Below are 27,009 nucleotides of genomic sequence, written 5' to 3' on the forward strand. Positions count from 1 at the left end.
ACTTTTCAGAAAAACCTTCCTTGTTCTTCTACTTGACTAAGACTAGTTGCTATATTCTACCAGAACACGTGACTAATTCTCTCCTGTAACATTTACAACACCTGTCCCTTTCCATCTATGTAGTTTGTAAGCCCCATGATAATACTGTTTTATTCACAGCTGTATTCCAAGCACCTTGCATGGGGCCTGACTAATAACAGAAATTTAATTATTTGACAACTGACTAATTAAAAACTTTCTTCAAATATAAACTTAATACTTACTTTAACCCAAAGAAGTACCTTAAAGTTAATGCACAAAATTCTATTGGAATTTATGGAATTTTAATCACAAATTTAGCTATAGTACTAAAAAACACCATTAGTCATCAAAATAGCATGTATATACATTACCTACCATAAGTGACATTGTGATTTAACTCAGCTCTTCGTAAGGATTCATCAAGAACATCATACATTAATTCACTTGTCCTGTTTAAAAGACATTTTATTTGCAGTAGAATTATAGTATTCTAAACCAATAAAACATAGTTTTTCAAACTTCTCTCTCTTTATAACTGAGGATCTACAGAAGAGAAGTGAAAGAAATTCATTTTATGGTGAAGTTATACAAATTTCACTTCCAAAAGATCTCATTTGCTCTTTTCATGAGTTGAACTTCCTGCTTTATCAAAGTTGACTAATTATACACATAATTATATACATAAGTCAATAAACTCTTTCCTCACCTATTCTATATTGACAAACTAGGTTATTTGACCAAATACACTATTTTTTATAATTTCCTTTGCAACAAAATATTTCCACCTGTTTTAAATTTTACAGTAATACCTGGGCTGGGGAGATAGCTCAGTTGGTAGAGTGTTTGCCTTGCAAGCACAAGGCCCTGGGTTCAATCCCCAGCACCGCAAAAAAAAAAAAAAAAGTAATACCTGACACATCCAAATAATTCTAGACAGTATATTATCTGCTTCTTAATCAGTTTATTGTTTTTAAAATATCCAAATATTAGTCCTTCCCTTAAAAGAAACAAGGTTCTTTGGTGAGAAAAATTTTAGCTTTCATTTATATTAAAAATAAACATATGCTGGGGAGATAGCTCAGCTGGTAGAGTGCTTGCCTTGTAAGCACAAGGCCCTGGGTTCGAACCCCAGCACCCAAAAATAAAATAAAATAAAAATAAAAAAATAAACATACATTTTGTGAAATTAACAGATTTGTGCCACTCACGTTTCTCTGTGATCACTGATTAGAGTAACCACAACTGAGCTGAGATAGATTATTAAAAAATAAATTAAAATTCAATGCCTATGGAATCCTAGCTCTCTGCCATCAAGCCTCCAAGAGAAAATTTCTTGCCAAGAGACCAATGTGAAAACTATCGCCTCTGAGTTGGTATTTTTGTATGTTTTACAAATTAGAGAAACACTAATGGGTGAAAATACAATAAGCATATGTTACATATAATGGTCTTGCTGAAAAACCAAGCTATAAAACAAACAAAAATATGAAGATAACCTAGGGCTATATGTGTTAGATATCGTGAATATTTTACATTTTCTTTCAAAAAATTTGTATTATTCCAAATATAGAACTAGAAAATTTAATTTTAAGTGCATGTATTTTCATTCTGTCTTGACTGACATATAAATATCCAATAATAACAATCTAGGAATCTCTCATTTTATTATATAAGCATTTCCTCCAAAACAACAGGTATTACCAATCCTCTCATAAATCTTGGTAATACTACATCTAAGTTATAGTATAGTTTCTCAATATTAAAAGTTAATGTCTGAGAGACTGAGGTTGTAGCCAGTGGTATAGCACTTGCCTAGCATGTGTAAGGCACTGGGTTTGATTCTCAGCACCACATATAAACAATTAAAGGTCCTTTGACAACTAAAAAAAAAACTAAAAAAAAAAGTTAATGTCTGACATGAGAGTCATAAACAACCATATGAAATCTAGAAACATTTGTGAACATGATTGAGCCAAATGTTAATGACCTAAGAAGTACAATGCTATAAAACACAAGAAAATATTTAAACAATAGATAAAAAAGACTTTTCCAGGAAATTTTTTCTTTCAATTAAATACTGTAGAATTCTATTATCAAATAACTTGATGTTTACATTCTCCAAATTCATCCAAGAAGAAAATAAGATAATGACTTAAGTAAATAATTTGACTAAACGCCTCCTGACAATATATGATAGCATTAAGTCTCCTTTAGACCAATAAATAAAATGCTCTCAAAGAAACTAATTGAACTTGCTCTTGAACAAGTCAGAAAAAAATTTTTAAAATAAAAATAATATGTGTACATATACACAGAGAAAAAGAGAATGATGAAGCAAATATAAATAACAATTTATCTAGGAAACTCCTTACACCCTGCACCATTCTTGGAACTTAGAAAGTTTGCAAAATTGAAAAAGTATGGTAGCTAGTATGATGGCACACACTTGTATTCCCAGCAGCTCGGGAGGCTGAGGCAGAAGAATCATAAGTTCAAACCCAGCCTCAGCCACTTAGCCAGGCCCTAAGCAACTTAGCAAGACCGTGTCTCAAAGTTAAAAAAAAATAAAAAGGGCTGGGGATGTGATTCAGTAGTTAAGTGCCCCTGGGGTTCAATCCCTAGTACCAAAAAAAGAAAAAGAAAAAATATGGCAAAATTTAAACTTATCAAAAATACATATAGTTGGAAAGATAGCCATAAAAACATATATCACTGGCTAAAAGAAATGATTCAAAACATCAATTTAAAAAGTGAAGCTCTCGCAGGCTGGGGTTGTGACTCCGAGGTACAGTGCTTTCCTAGCATGTGTGAGGCACTGTGTTCAATTCTCAGCACCACATATAAATAAATGAATAAAATAAAGGTCCATCAACAACTAAAAATATATATAAAAATAATTTTTAAAAAAAGTGAAATTCTCACATCCAACTAGAGCAAGAGTTGGCAAACAACATCCCACAGGCCTCATCTGGTAAGACACCTGTTTTATAATGGCTGTATGCTAAGAATAGTTCCTACATAAGTTTTTGTTGTTGTTGTTGTTGTTTGGTTTTTTTGCGGTGCTGGGGATTGAACCCAGGGGCTCATGCTCGAGAGACAAGCACTCTACCAACTGAGCTATCTCCCCAGCCCAGTTCCTACATTTTTTTAATGGTTGGGGAAAAAATCAGAAAGAGATTATTTCATGATGTAACAATTATACAAAATTCAAGTTTTAATATCCATAAAAAGTGTTCTTGGAACACAGTCATGCTCATTCATTTAGGTACTCTCTATGGCTGCTTTCATGCTATAACACCAGAGTGGAGTAGGTGTATATGATACACATAGTCTAAAATATTGTCTGATCCTTTGCAGAAAATTTTGCAACCTCTATTAGAACAATGAAGAAAGCTTTGCATGGAAGCCTACACTCCAGTTACCGTTCACAATGGGGAGTATTTGGATAAAGCTAAGTGCTAGGATTATGCCAGCAACCTGGAAGAATTTATTCACTTCTTTCACTGGCTTATTAACTATTAGAAGTTGTTTATTAACTATTACAAATTAAAGCAAAAAGTATCAGAATCTAATTTATCATGAAGCCTCCACATGACTAAAGCCTAAGGTTATCATATAGTATAAGATCATTAAGTAACTTACTTAGAAGTTTACCTTTGATCGTCTTTTCCTAGAAGTCCCAGTATTCTCAATAGCTGAATTTGTAACCATGGTGCTGGCACACTGTGGTAATTGAAATCTACTGGGAGCTTTCCTCCAACTACTTGCTTTAAAATAGTTACAAAACTCCCAGTCAAGTCTTTATATCCAGATGAATTCTCCTATATCCAAAAAAAAGCAACTTTCGGTTAATAATAAAGTCTTATCAATATAAAACAGACTGGATGAAATGCCATCTGGAACCTAACTTAAAACATGCAAACTTAGAAGTTTATATTCACATTGAATGAAATAATGCTGTAATATATATATAATTTCTTCCACAATGAAATTCTTCTAGCTACCTTATCCAAAGTTAAATCATCCCCAGAAAAGTGTCCTCACTCCCTAATTTTTCCTACACATAGTTTAATCACATTTCAAAGTTCTTAAAATTACATCTTTCAATAGAATCCTTAATAGCCATTACTAGCAATAAAATCAAAAAGTAAAAAAATGGCATATTATAAAGGGGCAGTAATACCACTATTTTGTATGAAAAATAAGTGCTGTTTGCAATCTCTTAGCTCTGTGCAAAAGACCTCATGGAACTGAGTTAAATTCACTCTCACAGAAGAGCACAGCCAAGACTACTTAAATGTTCAAAGTCCCCAAAAACTGCCAAATAAAATTTTAATTAGCCACGCAATATGTAAACATATTCCTATTTCTGAATGAGAGTGCCTTGATTATCCTATCTGACTAATCTCTTGGACTGGTCAAATTAAATATACACTCCTTAAAATGAACATTAGATTCTTCATTGTAATTTTTATTAGGTATCAAGGGCAAATTTTTGAAATGGAAATAACTGCTCTTTCAAATTTTAATTAGAGGGAAGAGAAGATTTAATATCAAATATGTCTAATATCAAGCATCTATTTATGCCATACTATTTTGGAATACAATGCATAAAAGACAAGCTTTGGTTCCAGATTTTAAGTGAAATCAACTTAAAATCTCTCACAGAGATATATAATTTTGAACAAAAACATTTCAGGCAATACAATGAGAATGAATTAGTATAAACCCATCATCATTTACAAAAATTTCTTACATACCATTCAAATCTCTTTCCTCTTCTGATATAGTACCAATGACAGAGTCAACACTTGTAGTCTACCTGGCACAACCCCCACTGGTTTCCTCACTTCTACAAGCTGTTATACAGCTCTTGAGGCTGTATAAAAAAGAACCACTGCTTGAAAAAACACAAATCTGCAAATTCAAATCACTTTCCTAGCTCTTGTTTTTTCCACATTTCTTCAGGAAAATGAAAAAAATTGTAGGCATTTTAAAAAGTTCAATTCTATAATGTGCCTACAATTATGTTACCAATAACTTGCAAAAAGTCAGTAATAGCCTAATATGTTAATTAAGTATTTTTCTTTTAGTTATATAATTACATTTTTCTAAAGCTAACTACTTAGTACTTGCTGAAATTTCCAACTTACCTTAATCATTCTAAGGTATATGTGCAAAGAAGCAGCCATGACCCCAACATCTCTGTCACAAAGTGCTTTCCGAAACTTAATATGGATATGTTGTACTTGATTAGGAGCAATGAGATGGAATTTGTATAATGCCAGAACAGCTTTTCTTCGTATAATTTCCCTAAGGATAAAAAATTAAATCTAAACAAGATAATCTGAATCATTAGGCTTTTAGTTTGAAAATATTATGTGCCAGATGATTTCAAAATGTCAGTTATTACCTTAATCTAAAAAGAAATACAGAAAGATACACTTATTATTAATTTCCTTATTCTAACATGACAAGTACTACTTTTTTTTTTTTTTGCGGTGCTAGGGATTGAACCCAGGGCCTTGTACTTGTGAGGTAAACAGCAAGTACTACTTCTGAAATCAGTTAAAACAAGATAAATTTCTTAGTTTCCTGATTTCATTTTTAAAAGCCTTATCTTTAGAAATTGAGAAAATAACCACTATTAAGTTTAAATCAGTAATAGGTAATTTCAGCTAGTAATATTAAAGTCCTCTTATTAACATTAAAAATTGTTTTTTATATCATGGACAAGCATACTCCAAATACTCTGGAGATCAAATTCAGGGCACCATACATACTAGGCAGGCACTCTACCACCAAGCTACACCCCTAAAGTCCCCCTTTTCTTTTAATTTTTATTTTTCAGACAGGTCTCCCTACATTGCTCAAGCTGGCCTCAAACTCATAGTCCTCCTGCCTTAGTCTAGTAGCTATAACTGAGATTATAGGTATAGACCATTGCACTCAGCTCTCTATCTTATATTCTTTCGTTCTTTCTTTTTTTTTGGTACCAGGGATTGAACTAAGGGCACTTAACCACTGAGCCACACCCCAGGTCCTTTTGTGTATTTTATTTAGAGACAGGGTCTCACTAAGTTGCTTAGGGCCTCACTAAGTTGCTGAGACTGACTTTGGACCCATGATCCTCCTGCCTCCATCCCGAGCTACTGGGATTACAGGCATGTACCACTGCACCAGCTTCTATCTTATATTCTTGACATAGTTTCCAATGAAATGTATTACTTATTATTCTCTCTCATGTCTATTTCTATGTATCTCATATCTATAGACTACACTAGCAGTGATAACAATAATAGTAAACATGTCAGAAGTAAATAATTTAAATTTTAAGTATTCCTTAATATATATTTATATTACCTAAAATCACAGAACCTCAAAATGGAGATTATTCAATTCAATACTTAATGTTCCACTAAGGAATTTTTTTTTTTTTTTTTTTTTTGATACTGGGGAATGAACCTAGGGGTGCTCAATCACTGAGACACATCCCCAGTCCTTTTTTATATTTTAATAGAGACAGGGTTTCACTGAGTTGCTTAAGGCCTCACTAAATTGCTAAGGCTGGCTTTGAACTCATGATCCTCCTACCTCAGCCTTCCACGCTGCTGGGATTACAGGTGTGCAAGATTTCTAACAATTGGTCATCCAGCATCTGCTAAATTCTACTTAATAAACAACTCACTATCTTCCTAAGCAAACTATGTCACATAAATTCTTCTCACATTAAAAAAAGCAGATTAGCCACATATTTGTCATTAGTTTAATACTCTGGTAACTGCAAACTATATACCAACATATTGCCAATGAGTATTAACCAATATTAATTCTGGCAGAGAATAGGTAAACAAGGTGAGGGAAAAGAATTACAAAATCTGAAAAGGCTCAAGAATCCCTAAGCCTGGACCTAAGTGGTGGTACTAACACAAGACATCAAGAGGCTTGAATCTGGGCTCCGGGACTGATTTGTTGAAATACAGGCAGAGATCTAAAAGTTGAGCCCAAGTCTTGTCTCACATCTCTGTGATATCTACTGGCTCACCCATAGTTCTGTTCCATATTCTTTAACTCTTTACTGCTTAGCATTGGAGATAAGTATGGTCATAAACTGCAGAAACAAGTTTCAAAAAGTCTGAACTCCAGCCAGGATTTAAAATTAAAATACATGGGAAAGCAATAAGGAAAATATTAACAAGTGGCCTTTTAATTCTCAGAATGATTTCAAACAAATGGTCAATAAGTATGGTCATCACAAAAGAGTGGTAGTGATAAGAAAAAAATTACACAAATGTAACAGCTGCTACAATCAAATCAACCTATAAATATCCAAGAAGTTAATATTTTACTTCCAACAACTCATTGTCCCTAATCATCCTCATCTTCCTAAACAAATTTAATACATAAAACATAATTATAATTTAGAAGACTGAAAAATCCTCTGATGTTATTCTACAGTTCTCAGTAAATGCTATCATTTTAGCTGGAAGATTAATAATCCAAGATTTCCTAAAGAATATAAATTATGGGGCTGGGGAGATAGCTCAGTCGGTAGAGTGCTTGCCTTACAAGCACAAGGCCCTGGCTTCGATCCCCAGCAGCCAAAAAAAAAAGAATATAAATTATAAGACATTTTACTATCTTAGAACATTAAAAACATTGACTTAAAACATAGGAAATAAATGTTGTATGAGTAACAAAAAAAAAATCTTCATCAAGAATGTATGTGTATCACCAGGCAAGGTAGGGCATACCTATAATCCTAGCAACTCAGTGGTTAGGTGTCTCTGGGTTCAATCCCCAGTACCAAAAAAATAAAGTGTATGTGTATAGAGCTGGAGATGTAACTCAGCAGTACAGTACTTGCCTAGCAGGCACTGGATCCAATCCAGTACCTCTAGTACTACCAAAAAAAAGTACAAATAAAATACTGTGGTCACAAAGAGAAAAGAAAAATGACTGCAGACCTTTTACTAACTTTATTTTTATTTTATTTTTTTTAGTGGTATTGGGAATTGAACCGAAGTGTACTTTACCACTGAGCTACATTCCTGTCTTTTTTATTTTGAGACAGGGTTTCACTAAGTTGCCAAAGGTCTTGCAAGTTGCTAAAGTTGGCAACTTGCAATCCTCCTGCCTCAGTCTCCCAAGTCTCTAGGATTACAGGTATGGGTCATAGCACCCAGCCCTTTTTACTTACTTTAAAAATTGTGAAGTTAAGGGGCTTAGTCAAAACAAACTGTAAGAGTGGTAAAAAAGTGAATTAGAAAGTGAATTAAGTATGGTGAAAAAGAGAGTAGAAAGTAAAGGAATCTTATAAGAGCAGATTAGCAAAATACTACAAGTAATGTTAATTTAGATATATTCTGCTGTACAGTAGAATTTGGACATTGTGATTTTGATATAAAAAAGCATCTTCCCAATATACTGAAGCTTTAAATGAGGGGGAAAAAAAAATACACTGAAGCTTTGTATTCATAGCACTTGAATTATTTTTAAATGTTTTCTATTATTTCACTTTATACTCATAACAACTTTATGCGAACTAAGGAGCTTTGCCAATCCCACATAGCCAGGGGAAAAATAGGGCCACTAAACATTAGTGGTAGAATTAGGAAAAAAAAGCAAAGGATTCCTAAAGGCTGAATGTTTTCTCTGATACGCAATGCTAATTCACAATAGGGGGTGGGGAGAATAATGATATTTTGGACTAAACAGAGGGGAGTAAAGGGAGGGAAGGGGGCACAGGGGTAGGAGTGACAGTAGAATGAATCAGATATTATTATTCTACGTGCATATATGATTACATGTGCATATATGATTACATGGCCTGTGTAACTCTACATCGTGTATGACCAGACAAATGAGAAGTTATACTCCATTTATGTATGATGTGCCAAAATGCATTCTACTGTCATGTATAACTAATTAGAATAAATAAATTTAAAAGATTTTTAAAAAAGCAAAGGATTCCTGATACCAAGGCTTACTCTCTCTCAGTTTAACTTTAGAAAGTTTCCTAACATTCTTCTAAACACACATAAAAATAATGACAATTCTATTGGAGACTTTTGTGTTATACCTGCCAGTCAAAGAATATTCTCTATCCCAGTAGCACTCTGTTCAAATTATAATAAAATTTTAGCTTATAAAACATAAGCTAAAAAGGTGTAGACACCTTGGCCAAAAGAACTTACTTACTTGGAATGCTGAAGTTTATCTTCTATTAATGGAAGAACAGCTGGAATCATTTCTCGAGGGAAAATCTGGCTGACGATAGTAAGTGCCATACATACTTCTACCAGGTTAGTGCTCTGCAAGTCCTGGCATAATCATTAAGCAAAGGAAATATTCAGTATAAATTCTGAAACTAGGGATGGCTACTTCAACATTGTAATGATCCTATATACTTAGTAATTTTCTCCTAACTTTATAATTAATTTGTACATGCAGACATATGTAATTTTATAGGCATAATCCTAATTATTTCATATACCTTAATTGTCAGTAGATAAAGATAGTCCAAAAGCATCTGATACAAAAGGAAACGATTTCTGTTCTGATACTGGCCAAACTGGTCTTTTTTATTATAGCCTTGAAAACTCTTCCAAACCAGTAACAGAACATTTTATAAATTTTTCTTGTTTAATAATTAGTAGAAAGTTAAAAGGAAATCATTCTATGCAACTACTACAATTTTATACAATTATAAAACTCTAAAATTTATAAAATAAAATGAATATGTTCCTATATACTTATTTATGCATATGGTTTATAAATCATTCTAATAGAACTTCAAAATATATTTTTTAAAGTTTGAAAAATTTAAGCTGTTAGCAACTTTAACATAGTATATGACTTAAAATTCAGAAAATACCTCAAACACACACTCTCACATATCAAAACTGATGCAAGATCAAAGGAAAAAGCTCAACAATTCAATTATACTTCATTATTGATTTTGTTTAGAAGTTTAGAACAAAATTTTGTAAGGATGGATTAAACTATGTTACTCAATATATTCTATGGCCATTTAAAATGACTTTTTGATTTTAAAGACCTCAGTTTCTCAGTTTATAGCTATATCCCTTTAGATTGAACCTAGAGAAAAAGACAACAGCATGGAAAGTGCTTCTAAGAGCCTAGCAATCGGGATTATAATTCCAAATGTGCATTTCAAAATGAAATAATATCAATAACAAATGATGAACTGCAGCAGCTAGTACTTCGGTGTTTTACTTGATCCTCACAACATTATAAGTTCTATTATTTACCCACACTTTACAAATGCAGAAACTAATCTAAATGATCTTTCCATAAGCCCACTTATTTTCCAAAATTATTTAATTCAATGTAATTCAGGAGAAATGTCAGATGCCAGCAGGAATAATTGAAGACTTCATATTAACCAACATATGATATGATACCTTTACAACTGTATTCACAAGGAGAAGCAACAGTTCATGGTTTTCATGTAGAAATAAAGAAACAGCCAAATAACCTATATAAAAATTAAAAGGAAATGCCTAATTAGTACCTATGAAAAAAATTTTTCCCATGAAAATTTTTCCCAAGAAGTTAAACAAAGCAATACTAAATTCCAAGTTTTAATCAAACAATAAGTTAGAGGTAAACATAAAAACAAATTGAAAATATGAGGTTAAAACACTTCAGTAAGAAAAATTTCAGGTATTCTTCATCCTGAAGTTTTTCAGAATTATCTATTTCACCAGGCATGCAGCACATGCCTGTAATCCCAACAGCTTGGGATGCCAAGGCAGGAGGATGGCAAGTTCAAAGCCAGTCTCAGAAACTTAACAAGGCTCTAAACAACTTGGCAAGACCTTGTCTCAAAATTAAAAAAAAAAATAAAATAAAAAGGGCTGGGGATGTGGTTCAGTGGTTAAGTGCCCCTGGGTTCAATCCATGGTAACAAAAACTAAAAATATATATTTCACAGATGAATACCAACTTAAAACCCTTAAATAACATTAAAATATGCCTTCTATCTCTCTTGTGCAAATCTCTATACTATCAATCAAAACATTCTCTCTTATAGTCAAACATATAATTATTCAAAAACAAAATAATTATTGCAATTATTAGTGAGATACTGGTTATTTGCATTACCGAGTAAACCACCTAATATCAGCACACATAATGTAAATCATATATTCAGTCACACACAATACCTTATTTTCTCAATCTGAAAACACGCTATTGAATGAGTAATAGCTGCAGAGGAAAGAAACACTGTCTACCACAATAAATGTACTCATGGGCTCAAAAAGCATTTCTATTTCAATAACAATAAAACATTAAAAAGTATATTTTAAGATTGAGGAAGTATATTAATATAACAAATGCCATATACCTGGAATCCATATTTCATGCCATTTTATGTGTCACCTCTCATGTTGACAATAACATTTATTAGACAGTTACTCTGGGTCAAGTACTTTACAAGTCTTATTTAATTCTTGAATCAACACTATGAGGGTAGGTATTATTGTTCTGCCAATATAATAATGAGGCCAAAAAAGGAGTAACTTCCCAAGGCCTACAGCTATTATATGTGCCAGGATTCAAAGCCAGACAGTCAGAGTCAATCCATATGTACTGCCTCTCTATGTATCATCATTGGTTTTTGTTCAACTCTTTTCAGACATGTCATTAGAGAGTCTAATATTAATTATTCCCATCATTACCCAGGATCCATACTCTTTCTGTTGGGCAACAGGAGAAACTTTTCTCACAGCCAAGTAGTAGAAACATGACTGACAGTAACATCCTCCCTGACAAAGAAGAAGAGTTATTTCTCCCACAATCATAACAGAAAAAGAAAAAGAAAAAAAAAACCTGACCAGATGAGGAAAACCTCAGAAGCACTTAAAGTAGAGATTAAGTATTATCAGACTGCTGAGAACTCACTTGTTCATAAGTCACCCATATGAAGGCCAAAAACTCTGAAGATCATCTCAAGAAAACCTTATTCTGTTACAATGAATATCCTAACTTTTTTTAACAATCAAAGAATAAAAGAAAAGATACTCTCTAAAATGAAAAAAATTTTTAAAACAAAGAATAATAACTATGATTATGAAGTACATTTGATATGATTAAGTGAGTTATAAAATAATAATACAAGGATTTGACTCAGAAATTTAGGTTCACATTCTGGCTCCACCATTAGTTTTGTGACCTTGGACAAATGACTTGACTTTTCCAAGTTTTAAGTTTCTCATTTAAAATGAAGATAAATACTATTTCACAAGATAAAGCACTTAACATAATGCCTGACTTAATGGATACTGAAATTTATTTATTCAACACTATTCACACAAAACACAGGAAAGCATTCTCCCACCAGAGAAAGCACCAAAGCTGGCCTCAGAAATCCCAGGACAGCCTGATATAGCAGCATACAACTATAATTCCAAGGACTCGGGAGGCTGAGGCAAGAGGATAAACAGCTCAAGGCCAGCCTGAGCAATTCAGTGAGACCTTGTCTCAAAATAAAATTTAAAAATGGCTGTGGATGCCTAGGAATATGGCTCAGTGGTAGCATGCCCCTGAGTTCAATTCCTAGTACCTAACCGCCGCCCCAACAAAAAAGAAAGAAATCAATCCCAGAAGAGCAGATGAGGCAACAATACCAGAGTAAAGATTTAGAGAAGTTTTAAATCCTATCTTAAAAAAAATATTTTCACATTAAGAGTATCTAATGTCCATGGATATATGCTCTCTCATTGGCAAGAAAATATTTTCCTAAAGATCGTGAATCTCAGCAAAAGTGACTCCGAGATCTCATTTAAGAAAAGTTTTCAGGGCTAGGGAGATAGCTCTGTTGGTAAAGTGCTTGCCTTACAAGCACAGGACCCTGGGTTCAATCCCCAGCACCGCAAGAAAGGAAAAAAAAAAAAAACGAAAGAAAAGTTTTCATAACTGAAATAATACGTGGACCATATTACTTACTGCAACATCATTTACAAGAGTAAAAAAATAAAAAAACAATCCATGTGTCCACCAAGAGAGACCTAAATGAAAAAATTATGATATATCCACCCAATGAAAATTATGGAACTATGTAACAGTATGATAACATCAAAACAAAGTATAAATCCACCATGAAACTTTTAAACAGATGATAAACTATCAAAATTTTTAAAAACCAAAGTACAGAATAACCCATATAATATGGTGTTTTGTATAAGAGACAATGTATGTAATATGCTGCCTTTTGTGTAACAGTGAGTCTCTGGTTATTTCAAAAAGAACAATGGAAAGATTAATCAGATACTAATGAAAATAGCTACCTATGAGGGTAAGGAACAAATTGGGCAGTGGGGCTAGAGATGAAAGTGGGCATTCTTTGATTATATACTTTTATAAGGTCTTAAGTATGCAATGCCATGTAATGCTCTATATAATTTAAGAACAGATGTGGAAGTACAGGAAGGCAACAGAGGGAGAGGAAGAAGGGTAGGGAAAGGGAAGGTACTAGGGCATAAAATCAATCAAATTGTGCTATGTGCATTCATGAATATAGCACAATGAATTCCTTTTATGTACAATTATAATTCACCAATTTAAAATAAATGAACAAAAAAAAAAAATGAGAGGCTGGGGGTGCAGCTCAGTGATAGAGAATGTGTTTAGCATGCACAAGACCCTAAGTTCAATCCCCAGCAACAACAACAAAAATTTAATATAAAATTGAAAATGAAAAAAAATTACATATAAATCCAAAAAGCATAATGTAGCAATAACTGCACAAAATAATTATACCAACTATCCAATATGTGTTGACTATTTTCAAAATTTCCTGCCTGTGCTAATTTGGAAGTCAGTCAAGTAACAAGGAAGAGCAAGTATAAAGCTCATCTTCATGCCAAAGGAAGCCAAACAAAATTGGCAGGACCAAACCTAACTAAACTCTAGCCATGCAATATTTAAACAAGTTCTATGTGATTTCATTACAGAATGCTCATATGAAATATAATTAGCATATTCTCCTCTAAGTCTCAGAGACCAAGTAAACTGAGGTTTTCATGATTGTTCTTATGCCTATATGAGTACAACATGTGGTCCATGCCTCCATGAAAGCATATATGACATCATCATGTAACTATTAATTTCTATGTTTGTCTCTATCCTCTACTCTACCATTACAAGGGATTCTCAAAATGGAAAAAATATGTATGTCTGACTGCAGTGCCTAACATACAGTGGACACCTATCACATGTATTCCATGAATACTAAATAAATTTTATAACTAGACAATCTCTAAGAAGTCTTTCTGCTCATAACATCTTTCCCACTCAAGTCAAAATTTCACTATGAGGTTTAATTTCTTTGGATCTGTTTTCCAGAGTCCTTAACAAAAAATGGCAACCTCTAAGAAGGGTATCACTGCTTCTTAAGTGTTGTGAAATTACATGCAAAGGGAATAAATGAAAATGACTTGAACTTGATGAGAAAAGTTAGAAAGAAAAAAAAAAAAAAAAGGTGAGGGCAGAGAAGCAAAAAAGGAAATCAGAAGAAAAGGAGGCAAAGAAATACCAGGCTTCTGCCTGGAATCTACCATTACTGTCTCTTCTTATTGCTGAATTTTGAACATTTCCAAATGTATTGACATCTAACATGGTTCTCCTTAAAATGAAAAGGATGAAGTTGGTTTTCACTTTCCCCAAAATGTTCAACAATGGCTGAAAGTTCCTTTTTGATTTCCCTCTTAGGAAACAAAACAAAACAAGAAAAAAACACTCCAAATACAAAAGAGTGACATCACTTAGAAAGACTTATGACATAGAAAAACTCTTAGAGAAGTGAATTTTTTCAAAGTGTAGGGTGACAGTGAATATGACAAGAAGGCCTTGCAAGTCTATGTGAAATAAAACACTAGTACAATAAAAGTCTACTTCCATATTTTTTAAAAAAATCAAAATTTCAAGAAAAGTATATTACCAATGAAGACTACTCTAATAACAAAATCCTGCCTTTAGAAAGCTTCTAATTAGTTCAGAAGCTAAGACATTTATATATGAAAAGACAATACCATATAATAACAGATGGTAGGAGCCACCTGAATGATCTCAGAACCTTGATTTGAAATATGAAAAGGGAGAAACAGGATGTCAAAGGACATTCTACTAGAAGGAAAGAACACAACAAATCCATAAAATAAAAGAAGTATTGGGGGTGAAGTGGGGTTCAGCAGTTGGAATGTTATGTGTATACCATCTCAGAATCTTTACCAAGACATCTAACACTCCCTCACCATTATCTGACAGCACAGGACAATATAATTTGTGAAGAATGTATGGGACATAGTGGTGCATGCCTATAATCCCAGGGACTCAGGAGGCTGAGGAAGGAGGATTCCAAGTTCAAGGTCAGCCTTAGTAACAGTGAGATCGTCAAAAATAAAAAGGGCTGGAGGGTATACTCAGTGGTAGAATGCCCATGAGTGAAACCCCCAGCACACGCGCACACACACACACACACACAAATGCTTAAAAATGCATCCCTATGCTAACATGTCCCTTCTGAAGATTCTGACATAAAACTGAGCCTTTATAAAACGGAAGACTTAAGTCGCTGAGAGAAATTTTCCTAATAACCCTACAGTATGACTACAGAGACAGTTTTTTAAGAGATACCTTAATTCTCATTTATGAAAGTGAGAACAAGATATTTAAAATTATTCTAGTCAATTTCAATTTTTATTTTATAAAGAAACATTTCTGACCATTAAACTGATGAGATCAGACAGAGTTCTTTAAATCAGACTTTTGTTTTGTTTTGTTTTGTTTTGTTTGTTTTTGAGGTGCTGGGGATTGAACCCAGGGCCTCATGCTTGAGAGACAAGTACTCTACCAACTGAGCTATCTCCCCAGTCCTTAAATCAGATTTTTTTTTGGGGGGGGGGTACCAGGAATTGAACTCAGGGGCACTCAACCACTGAGCCAGATCCCCAGCCCTATTTTATATTTTATTTAGAGACAGGGTCTCACTGAGTTGTTCAGCACCTCACTTTTGCTGAGGCTGGCTTTGAACTCTCGATCCCCCTGCCTCAGCCTCCCAAGCTGCTGGGATTACAAGCATGTGCCACTGCACCTGGCCAAATCAGCATTTTTTTTTTTAATGTAAAAGAATTTTAATATTAACATACTTTTGTTAATTCTGTTTTTCTTCCTTTGGAATTTGCTTACTCACCTTCTGTATACTCTTACAAAACTAATTAAATTCATTTCTTCATGTTTCTAGTAAATATACACTAATAATTATAGTAATAAGAAATTAATAAATTATAATGATTATTTTTAAAGCATAATTTACCTTAAAACAATTCACCCATTTTAAGTTATAGATCAATGAGTTTTTACAAATACTTGTAGTCACCTAATCACCAAAATGCTATAACTCCAAAATGCTATGAACTAGGAAAATCAATTTCATTAGTAGGCTTTGAGTTTCTGAAGTACAGGACTTCAGAAAAGGCTTTGGAAATTATAATGCAATGTTCTAAAAACATATATATACCTGCCATCATTCATTTTATATAATAGTTGAAACTCTAAGGACAACATTCAAGTAGGAAAGTCTTAAACACATACGTACCTACTCTTTTTTCTAAGAGGTTTCCTTGTTGAGCCAATTTGATTGCATGTATATAGCCAAATGAAGCATCATATCCAAGCATTTCACAATATATAAGTCTCACCATACATTCCTTCATCATTTTCTGAAAAGCAAAATATCCAGTCACTATATAAACAAAGAGAATGTTTTGATTTTGTATGTATGTGTGTGTATGTGTGTGTTATACTCATTTGAAAGGAAAATTCTTCAATTCTGCGTCAAATTTGCTCCCAGTCTTAATTACCAATAGGTATCAATTTTAGCAAAATCATTTAAATATTTTGTTGGTAGTAAAACTACAAAATAAGTCAACTATCACTATTTCTAATTCCATGTACTAATAGTATAAACTTTAGTTACAATGTAATACATATGGTCCTTAGATAAAATTTCATCATGGTAATTTTACTTGGCATCTAAACTGCAGCACGTCAATTTTAATATACTTTGTTAAAACATCCATAAATTACAAGTTGGTAATAATTTCTGTAATGAAATTAACTTTTGCATTTAAAAATCAAATTGTATCTATACTTTCTTCAGAAGTATCATGCTACATATAATTTATAATAGTCTATACTTTTTAAATATACAACTATTATAAACTGAGAAGCATTTAATGAAATACTCGTTCCAATATTTAATTTTTTAATGGAGTCTTTCAATATTTACAATGCAAACTAAAAATTTTAAGAGATTTTATACATTTATTTCATTAGTATGACAATATTTACTTTCTCAATAATTCTAGAAAATCAGAAATAAAAATACAAAATATTTCCATCTGTTTTAATATCTAAAAATTAATAGGTTTAGCATATTATAGGACTCCTAAGTTACAAAATGCTTAGGAAACAGTGAAATATTTTAAAGCAAGGATGGAAATGTTTAATATTTCATATGCATGTGTGAGCATTTATGTATAAATATTAAGAGCTTAATGAGAAACCATAGAAAAATCTTAGGGAAATGAGATTTAATATAGGTCACTTGTACTTAAAGCAGTTAAAGATAATTAACATATTAATTAAGACAACTAAATACTAAGAAAAACTTAAATGATTCTACAAGTCCCTCTTCAAAGACTTCTACATTAATTAGTAGTGCATTAATTTAAACCATTAAGTTTTAACCCTGGATTTGCAACATTACCTCAGAGTTTGTTTGTTTGTTTGTTACTGAAGACTGAACCCAGAGAATCTTTTTCACTGAGCTACATCTCCATCCCCAGTCCTTTTATTTTTTTATTTTGAGAAGGCCTCAAACTTGCAATTCTCCTGCCTCAGCTTCCAGAGTCTCTGGGATTACCACAAATGGTTTACCTCAGTTTTCCTAAAATCACTATAAGCTTTATTTAAGCAAAATTATTGCCTACATTATTATTTTCTTGTATTTAGAGAAGAGTACATTCCCCAATGCAGCAATTCTCTTTACAATTTCTCTAACAATCATCCTACCTCTACATGATCACATTAGAAACACACTACTCGGGTATGCCCAGAGCAGGATAGCCATAATTATTATACCATCTTCCAAATTCTAACTCCCTAACTTCTACATATTAATCTTAGTTCTACCCAACACTAGGTTTATGCCTTATAGCAAGAAAAATTGTATATAGTGATACCACTTATAGAAAATGGAAATCTAATGTGCTCATGCAAAATGATTATCTTGATATTTCTATTGGAGGGAAGGAAAACATCCCCACAGTGACTTAAACATAAAAGGCACTTACTAATATTTGCTGAACAAATGTTGTCTGGGAAAAAAAAATCTCATTAAAAAAAATTGGAGCTGGCTAGATATATAGCTCAGTGGCAAAGTACTTTCTTAGCATTTGCAAGGTACCACAAAAATGAAATACATATTTTTTTAAAACCTGGCATTACACATTACATACATATACTGAGTTATTACACTATATCCCATAAAGTCATAAAATAATAATGTCAACTAAAAACAGTAATAATAGCAACAACAAAAGCCCTTATCTTAACTTAAATAGCCTCATAGTGGCTTATATTCAGAAGCCCCTCAATACAGTTTCTAAATGAATGCTGTTTGAAAAATCAAATTATATAGAACCAAGTTTAAAAATAACTAGGTCTTGATTTAACTAATGTGCCATATACTCAGTTTCATAGCAAGAAAACAATTATTCTACTTTGTCAGCCAACCTATACTCCAAAAGGTAGAGTATCAAAATTAAAGATCTACAACATAAGGGCTGGAGATGCAGCTCAATGGTAGAGCATGAGCATTAGCATATGAAGCCCTGGATTCAAATCCCCAGCACCACAAAAAAAAAAAACGAGAAAGTAAGAAAAAGAAGAAAGATTTGTAATATATCAATTCACATCTGAATATACTAACATATCTTAACCTTTTCCAAGTACACAATATAAGTAGTAGAGTCCTATGAAAACTGTAATACTTATGTAATTACCATTATGTTGGTCCTGACTTGACATAGGCAGGCAAGTCTTATTCCAATGCAGTCAGTCAATGATAGAAATCTAAGTTAATGTCTGACTTGCTACCACACGCAACTGATTTTGAATATTATTAAATTTTAGAAATTATCAGTTAGACATCATGATTGAATCCATAGCAGATCAGAATTCAAATCCAAATGTGTTGACAATGACTGTGAAAACTTACAAGTGTTGTAGTAGGAGCAGAAACAGTTGCTTTCAGACTATTCAGTTCTTGTTGGATTAATTTCTCTTCTTCCTAAAAAAGTGAAAATAATTAAAAGCTTGAATAACTGTCTTTTTAAACTGTAACCACATTATCAAGGGGAAAATAAAACATAATAATTAAAATTAAAAAGAAACATCATTTTAAAAGTGAGTTATAAATATTATGTGTATAAGATCTACCTAAAGGTATGTATTTCTCCAACCCTCAAAATCATCCCTCCAGAGAATAAGTGTTTCCAGGCTACTCCACCACTTCTCTTCTCTTCACTCATCTACTGTCCCTTTAAAAACCTATTTGGCAGAAAATGCTAAAAAAAAAATTAAAAGTGGAGAGAAAGCAGGAAGAAATTCTCCATGTTCTGTCCAGGATAAGAGTGTCACATCTTCCCCTTAAAAGAATACTTTTTGAATACAGAAATAGGATAAGAAGGCATCCTTTCTCTCATTTTTTATCTCACAAACACCAGTGTGATCACTTTCAATGTCTGTATTGTATAAACAATAAAAATTGGTCCCATTTTAAACTAACACAATGTTATCTTTAAATTACACACGAAATTAGCAGGTGTTCATTAGACAGTTAATCAAGAACTACCAGGGAAGTACTGCCATATTTGGATGCCTATGTACAGTTTTAGACTGCAATTTAAGATCAAATATAATTTTCCTTAAATTTCACTTAGCACTCATAAAAATTAGCAAGGGACAAAACTGTGAAAGTAAACAGTATCCAGTCATTAAAAAAAAAAAAAAAAAAAAAAAAAACAAACAAAAAACTTTTAAACTTTCAGAGCACTTTGCTTTTCTATTTCTTCTCTCCTGGCACTTACACTGCATTGTAGTCATCTTATCTTAACCCCAAAATGAATGACCAAGTCCTTGGGAGAGGGAATGTATTTTACTGTTGTCCTCAGTGTCTAACACATAACCTTGATCCATAAATATCTGTTGAACAGATTAAGACACAACACGTGTTTTAAGATATTAACTCCCTGGGGTTTGGAGTCAGTATCTTACCCATGTAACTACCAAAAGTCTGTACATTCTCTATTATAACTGCTCATTTTCAAAGCTCATCTGAAGCAGAGACTTACTCAGCAAATATTCTAGTTTGGGAGAATGAGGGGGTTTTGTTGTTGTTGTTGTTGTTGTTGTTGTTGTTGTTGTTGTTTGGCCCAACCTAGTGGTGTAGCCTAAGAACCTCAAGCTTCCCAAAGATATCAACAGCACGCTCAGATGGCCAGTGTGGCCTGTTCAGGTTCATGACGTCTAGCAAAAGGGACTGGAGGAGCAGAAGAAACTGAGTAGGGAGAGAAACTTTGTAGGTAAATAGTGCCTGATACTTCCAACGCACTGGATATTTTCACATTTTGATATCTCATCTAATCCTCAAAACAACCTATGACATTTGAATTGACACTCTTCCACTTCAACGTTGAGAAAACAACGGAGGTTAAACAAATTTGCCCCAGATCAGAATGAGTCAGATTCAGGGCCAACTGTGGAAACCCGGCCTCTCTGTTGTCAGTTCGGACAGGAAAGTGAATCTTGCAGACAGCAGGACGGGTCAACACAGGCAGCCCCCTGAGCCCGCGTGAGGGCGGACGAGACCCCAGCCGCTGGGCCTCACCCGCGCCCCGGCCTCCGCCTTCGCCCCCGCAGTGCACCTACGTGCTTGGACGTGAGCGCGGTGATGCCGCGGACCAGGCCGCCCAGCCTAGAGGAGAAGGACGCCTTGGTGGCTGCGGGTCCGCCGGCCGGCTGGTTCTGCAAGAACAGTCCCGGCAGCGCCGTCAGCGTCTTCTCCACTATGTCGCTCATCGCCACCAACAACCGCGCTCCGGTCACCGCCCGACTTCATACCCGGCCTCCGCAGCCAGGCCGGCCACCGTAGGCACTTCCTGTGTTTTGAAGAAGAAATCTTTATTAGCGTCCCGCCTGTTCAAGCACAGTGTCGTTCTCGGGAGAGGCCGCCGGAGGGCGCAGGAGTCCGCCGGAACAGCAGCTCCCCCAGCTGGTGCCCAAAGGCTGGCGGCCGGTCGAAGGTTACAGGCATCCGACACTTGTGGTTTTGATGGCAGCTCCCGTGCTCACTCAACTGTGAGTCCTGAGAAAGCCGCTTGGGCCTTGTAGGTCCGCTTAGCTTCTTTCTCCTTTCTCTTTTTGTCTCCGCGCTGACGAGATCCGGCCAAGGAGGTTCGCCTTGCCGGCCTCTTTAGCGACACCCGCGGCCGACCACCCCTCAGGGTCTGCAGACCGCGGGGACCCCGCCCCTCCCACTGTCGCACCCCAAGAGGCGACTCCACACTGGTCCTGGCGCCACGCGGCGGGGCACACCCGTGGTGTTGAATGACAGCGCGGCCGCCCTGGGGACTTGTGTCGGAACCCAAGACGCCGCCACGGTGGTTCCCCGCCCAGCCCTGTCGGGGGAGGTCTGGAGGCCGTCGCGGGAGGAAGGTGGCAGTGAGACTCTGCAGACTCCTACTCCGCCCGGCGCGGTTTAAAGGTCACTTTTCTGAGCTGACTGCTGGCTTGGCAGGCCTGGAGAGGTCTGCCTATTCCACCTCTCACAACTCTGCATTCTTTTCCATTTTAGAACTGATCGCAGTTGCCACTACATCATATTTACTTCTCTATAAAGAGAATATTCTAGTCACAGCTACTACCCCAGTTCCTAACTAGAACAGACTATAATACAGTGATTCTCAAAATATGATCTGGTGAATTGAGGGTCCCTAAAACCCTTCCAGGAGATCCCCCAAGTAAAAATGATATTTATATTAGTACTTAAATGTTATTTGCAATTTTCATTCTCGTTCTCTGGAACTTTCAAGACGCTAGATGACATATATTTGCTTTATGTTAACTGTTGAAATGTGTATGCTTCCAAGGTAGTAGGTTAAGGGCATAAATATATACATTTGCAGAAGTTAACTGTCCTTAGTACCTTAGTGTATTTTTTTTTTTTAACTTTCTTCTTTTGAACCGGCTCTCATCTCTGAAACCTCATTATGGTCCAAAATATGGGTTTTTCTGAAATCCTGAAGTTGTACTTGTACCTGTGTGGGAATTCAAGAAGAAAGGCCTGCTTTACTGACTTGTTTTGCAAGAGTTTTGTTTTGGTTTGTTTTTTAATTTCTTGGAAACTTTTCTAAATATTTCAATTCTATCTGAAACTCATATTCTTTTAGAATTTAATATTTTATCTTAAAATAAAAATTTTTTAAAAATGTTTTTAGTTGTAGATGGACATAATACCTTTATTTTATTTATTCATTTTTATGTCGCGCTGAGGATTGAACCCAGTGCCTCATGCATGCCAGGCAAGTGCTCTACCACTGAGCCAAACCCCAGCAAAATTTTGTTTTTTAATTTTTTAATTTAGGATCTTTTATTGGCTTAAAAAAAGGAAGTTGAGAAGATTTGCTTTCTAACTTTTCCATGCTTAAAGATAACTTTTAAATGATGCTAACATCAGTCATTGTTAATAAAGCATTTCAAAAGAAAAAAATGATGCTAACATCAGTATCAGAGAATATTCTGACTCAAGAGAAATCTATGCAAAACTAATAAAGTGTCACAAAAATTTCTTCCCTTGGCTTTGGACATGTTAATCATTTACCTTATTCTATCTTATTAAAGAGAACATTTCCAAATACTATTATGGAGCCAGTTTAGTTGAGCATCGTTTTCAGATCAGTAAATTTAAAGAACAGGGAATTCAGTATTTTAAACATAGACATGGTAAACCTTATAAAAACATTTGCTTTGTTGTAACCACTTTTGAAAGTAGAATGAAAATCTCACCAAAGCATTTTACTTCAGGTTAAATTATTGTGTTCATTGTGTTGGCTGAAGAAGGGCATGCAATAGCTGAAAGACCTAAAAAGACTTGTACCTTACTGTATGAATGCCTACATTCATGAATGAATGAATCAGTAAAAGAAATGAATGAATCAGTAAAAGAAATCATGGTGTTTCAAAGATGCAGTAACTCACCAAAAGTTACTATAAACCATAGTAATCAAGACAATTCAGGAGGGGGCAGAAGGAGGAAAGATAATAGAATGAGACAAACATCATTACCCTATGTACATGTATGATTACACAAATGGTGTGACTTTTCTTCATGTACAACCAGAGAAATGAAAGTTGTACCCCATTTGTGTTACAATGAATCAAAAAAATTTTAAAAAGTGCAGTATTGGTATAAATATTGTACACAAATATTCACAGTAGTGTTATTCACAATAGATAAAAGCTGTAAATACCCCAAATAGCCATCAACTGATGAATGAGTAAAGAAAATATGGTATATCCATACAGTGGTCTTGTTATTCCGCCATCAAAAGATGTGAAGCACTGATACCTGCTACAAATGTGCCTACCTTGTAACCATTATACTATGTGAAAGAAGCCAGTCACAACAGACTAAATGTTGTATGATTCCATTTATATAAAATGACCAGCAAAGGCAAATCAGTAGGCAGAAAGCATATTGATAGTTGCCAGAGACTGAAAGTGAAAGTGAGGATTGACTGCTAATAGGGAACTTTCTAGGGTATGGGAATGTTCTAAAACTGCATTGTGACAATGATTGCACAACACTATAAATTAACTAAAACCATTAGCCATACACTTACAATAAGTGATGTTTCATGATATGTAAAATGTATTTCAATAAAACTGTTAAAAAAAAAAAGTTTCATGGACTGGGTTGTGGCTCAGTGGTAGAATGCTCACCTAGCATACGTGAGGCACTAGGTTCAATCCTTAGCACCTCATAAAAATAAAGTTATTGGGACTGGGGTCATGGCTCAGTGGTAAGAGCACTTGCCTAGCATGTGTCAGGCACTGGGTTCAGTTCTCAGCACCACATATAAATAAATAAAATAAAGGTCCATTGACAACTAAAAATATTTAAAAAAATAAATAAATAAAATAAAATAAAGTTATTGTGTCCATCTACAACTAAAAAAAATATTTAAAAATGTTTCATGAATTTCAGAAATGCTGGTTCACATTGATTTACAATTTGCTACAGGATCTTTCTGGGACTTAATGACCAGAGATGAATGCAGAAAAATAATTCATTTAGAAAAATAAATAATACATTGAGGAGGGTCTGTAGGTGGTGGCCAGAGAAAAGCCTTAGGAATGGTGAGAAGGTGCTCAGGAAGCTCTCCAAGTGGAGAGGCAAGGCCTACCACACTATTACTGGATGGCATTTCCAGGTAACTGCAATGGTGAGGATTTTGGCAACCTTAAAGTATGCAGTTCCCTTCCTGTGCCCAAGGGGGCGCCAGAGGAGCAAGACTTGGTCATGACTGAAGACATTCCCAGCTCCGGAAACTGGAGCACTCTCTGGGTTCATTCAAATTCTAATCCTAATCCAGATTCTTTAGAAACCAGAACTCTCCATTTCCTTTTATTTTCCTTCTTGAAAGGAGGAGGGAATTTGCTTGAAGGTGGCTTCCTTTTAAGTCTGAAAATGCATCATGGAGAGCCAGCAGGTATAGCCAAAAGAAACACACTAAAAAGATTTTTTTTCAGGATGACACATGCTATTTTCTTCCTCTCCTTCCGTGACTCAGATTCACATTTCACACAGACCTCCGCCTGTGTTTCTTTCCTCTGCCTTGACCTCTAACCAGCAGACTCTGTCCTAAATATTTTCCCACTCCTGCTCCCCCAGCCTGAATCAGTGTGGTAAAAACATTAGCTGGAAGAAATCTGAATTTACTGGGTAAATTCCTGTACAACAAATACTTTTCAAATGAAAACCTCTATTGAGCCAAAATTGTGCACAGCCCAGTTTATGTCTAACCTATTTCAAGCCACAAATCCACAAAACAAAATTCTATTCCATTCGATGTATTTAGACAGTCTTGTTGAGCTACTTGTAAAGAGATTTGACTTGTAATACTTTATTTTCCCCAAGGAGCTTAAAAAATAAGTACAGCAAAAACAGAGCCCCCTCCATGCTTGGAGAGTATTTTCCCACATGCACTCATTTTAAAAATCTAGTTCCCAGGAAATCTTTGTAAGGACATTTCCCAATAGTCTACTAGATTGAGGACAAGGAAAGGAGATATGTTCAGAAAGGATAAGCCTGGACCTTCCCAGAAGGATGGGAACTTAGCATCCAAAAGGGCCCTGATCCAGAGTATTATAGGAAGTGATCAAGAAATCAGAAATTAATTAAGTTTAAAACAAAAGTAACATCCCAAAAAGGTGATGGTACTATTGAAACCCAAAGCTATACAAATGTGAATCAAGTCTTTAAAAACTACAATTTCTATATCATATGTAGTTCTCATACACTGCTGAGAGCAAGACAGTACACACTGCCAAGAGTGTTGAAGGAAGCCTTCTCCCTTTCTCAGATCCATAAAATGGACACTTCTAATTCACAAGATTGTTGACAATAACATTTACCTTCTGTTCTTTCCTCGCTCACTTCTCCATGAAGGAGTGATTCATCTTGTCACTAATCAAGGTTCCCTTCTGTCAACCGCACAACAGCCAATATTACAATAAACTAGTTAACAGGAAAATGGCCAGACTCTCATCCTTATAGCCATTTCAAAAAATTCAGTAAGTGAAGGGGGTTTTGTGAGGAGGTTAAAATGGGAGTGTGAGGTGATGGACAGGAAGGCTATGTGCTGAGTTACACATCTTCAGGGCATGTCTTTTCTTTCTTTTAGTTGAAGTGTGCATTGCTTACAAAGGACATTAGCTCATGGGCCAATCCTATAATCCTTTAGATAAGCACATTATTTTCATGCAAGTTAAACATTATTCTTTTTTTAATTAGAGAACAAAATTAGCAATTTCTTGGCCACATTTTGATGTTATTTGAAGATGGCCAGGTGTTGTAGGTTCTGTAAAACAAAACAAAACAAAAAGGTTACTGATTAGAAGTCAGGGGACCAATTTTTTTCCTGGAATAGTTGACTGTAATAGTTAATATCTCAGCCATTTAAAGGGACTTTTAAAAGTTACAACACTGGGCAAAGGAGAAAACAAAGAATGACTACAAGGGGCAATTTTGCGAAGTAAACCTAATCTCAAATAGAGTGACATAAAGTGGTATAATCATTATTGATGTTACACTCTCACTGGGCCACCAAGGAAGGAACAGAGCATACTTGCCCCTTTTGTCATCTCTTTCCTTGGACTAGACTGCCACTAGAGAAGTACATCCCCTACCCCCACCCCAGCCTCCAGGGCACTGGGCTCTCCCACCTTCACAACCAACTCCAGTTCAAGAAAATAAACAGATTAGCAAAGGTCTGTTGGCTAAACCCAGGTTAGGCTTCCTGGGACAGGGGGCTTTCCAGGGGCAGGTGCATTACTTATAGGTGCTTATGTGCTTTAGGAGGGTCTGAGGACAAGTGTTAGAAATCTGATTGTGAGCCCTGATATGTGACTTCTCCACTTTGGCTTCACCTCTCTGAGGATTTTATCTCCACCTGTTTTTTTCTTGTGTTAATTTCTCAAGACATTCTGAATTCAAAGGGACTCAGGACTGTATTAATTGGTCTGTTCAAAGCTCCCAAATCAAAACTCAAAGTAACTTTGACAATGAAAAGTTTGAAAACCAAAGACTAATACAAAGAAATAACTCTAGTAGGA

General features: G+C 34.8%; 1 protein-coding gene across 1 annotated transcript in view; it reads right to left on the bottom strand.

Moving 5' to 3' along the window:
• Window positions 1–21,779, bottom strand: part of Ap4e1 (adaptor related protein complex 4 subunit epsilon 1) — a 65,612-nt gene extending 43,833 nt beyond the window's left edge. The window contains 8 exon segments of the mRNA XM_047541076.1: window positions 397–470; window positions 3,676–3,842; window positions 5,175–5,334; window positions 9,223–9,344; window positions 10,449–10,522; window positions 16,646–16,769; window positions 19,331–19,402; window positions 21,043–21,779. Of these exon segments, the coding sequence (XP_047397032.1) occupies window positions 397–470; window positions 3,676–3,842; window positions 5,175–5,334; window positions 9,223–9,344; window positions 10,449–10,522; window positions 16,646–16,769; window positions 19,331–19,402; window positions 21,043–21,192 (943 nt within the window). The 5' untranslated portion in view covers window positions 21,193–21,779.
• Between the last annotated feature and the right edge of the window lie 5,230 nt (window positions 21,780–27,009).

Source organism: Sciurus carolinensis, chromosome 2, assembly GCF_902686445.1.
Source record: "Sciurus carolinensis chromosome 2, mSciCar1.2, whole genome shotgun sequence".
NCBI classification, from domain to species: Eukaryota; Metazoa; Chordata; class Mammalia; order Rodentia; family Sciuridae; genus Sciurus; species Sciurus carolinensis.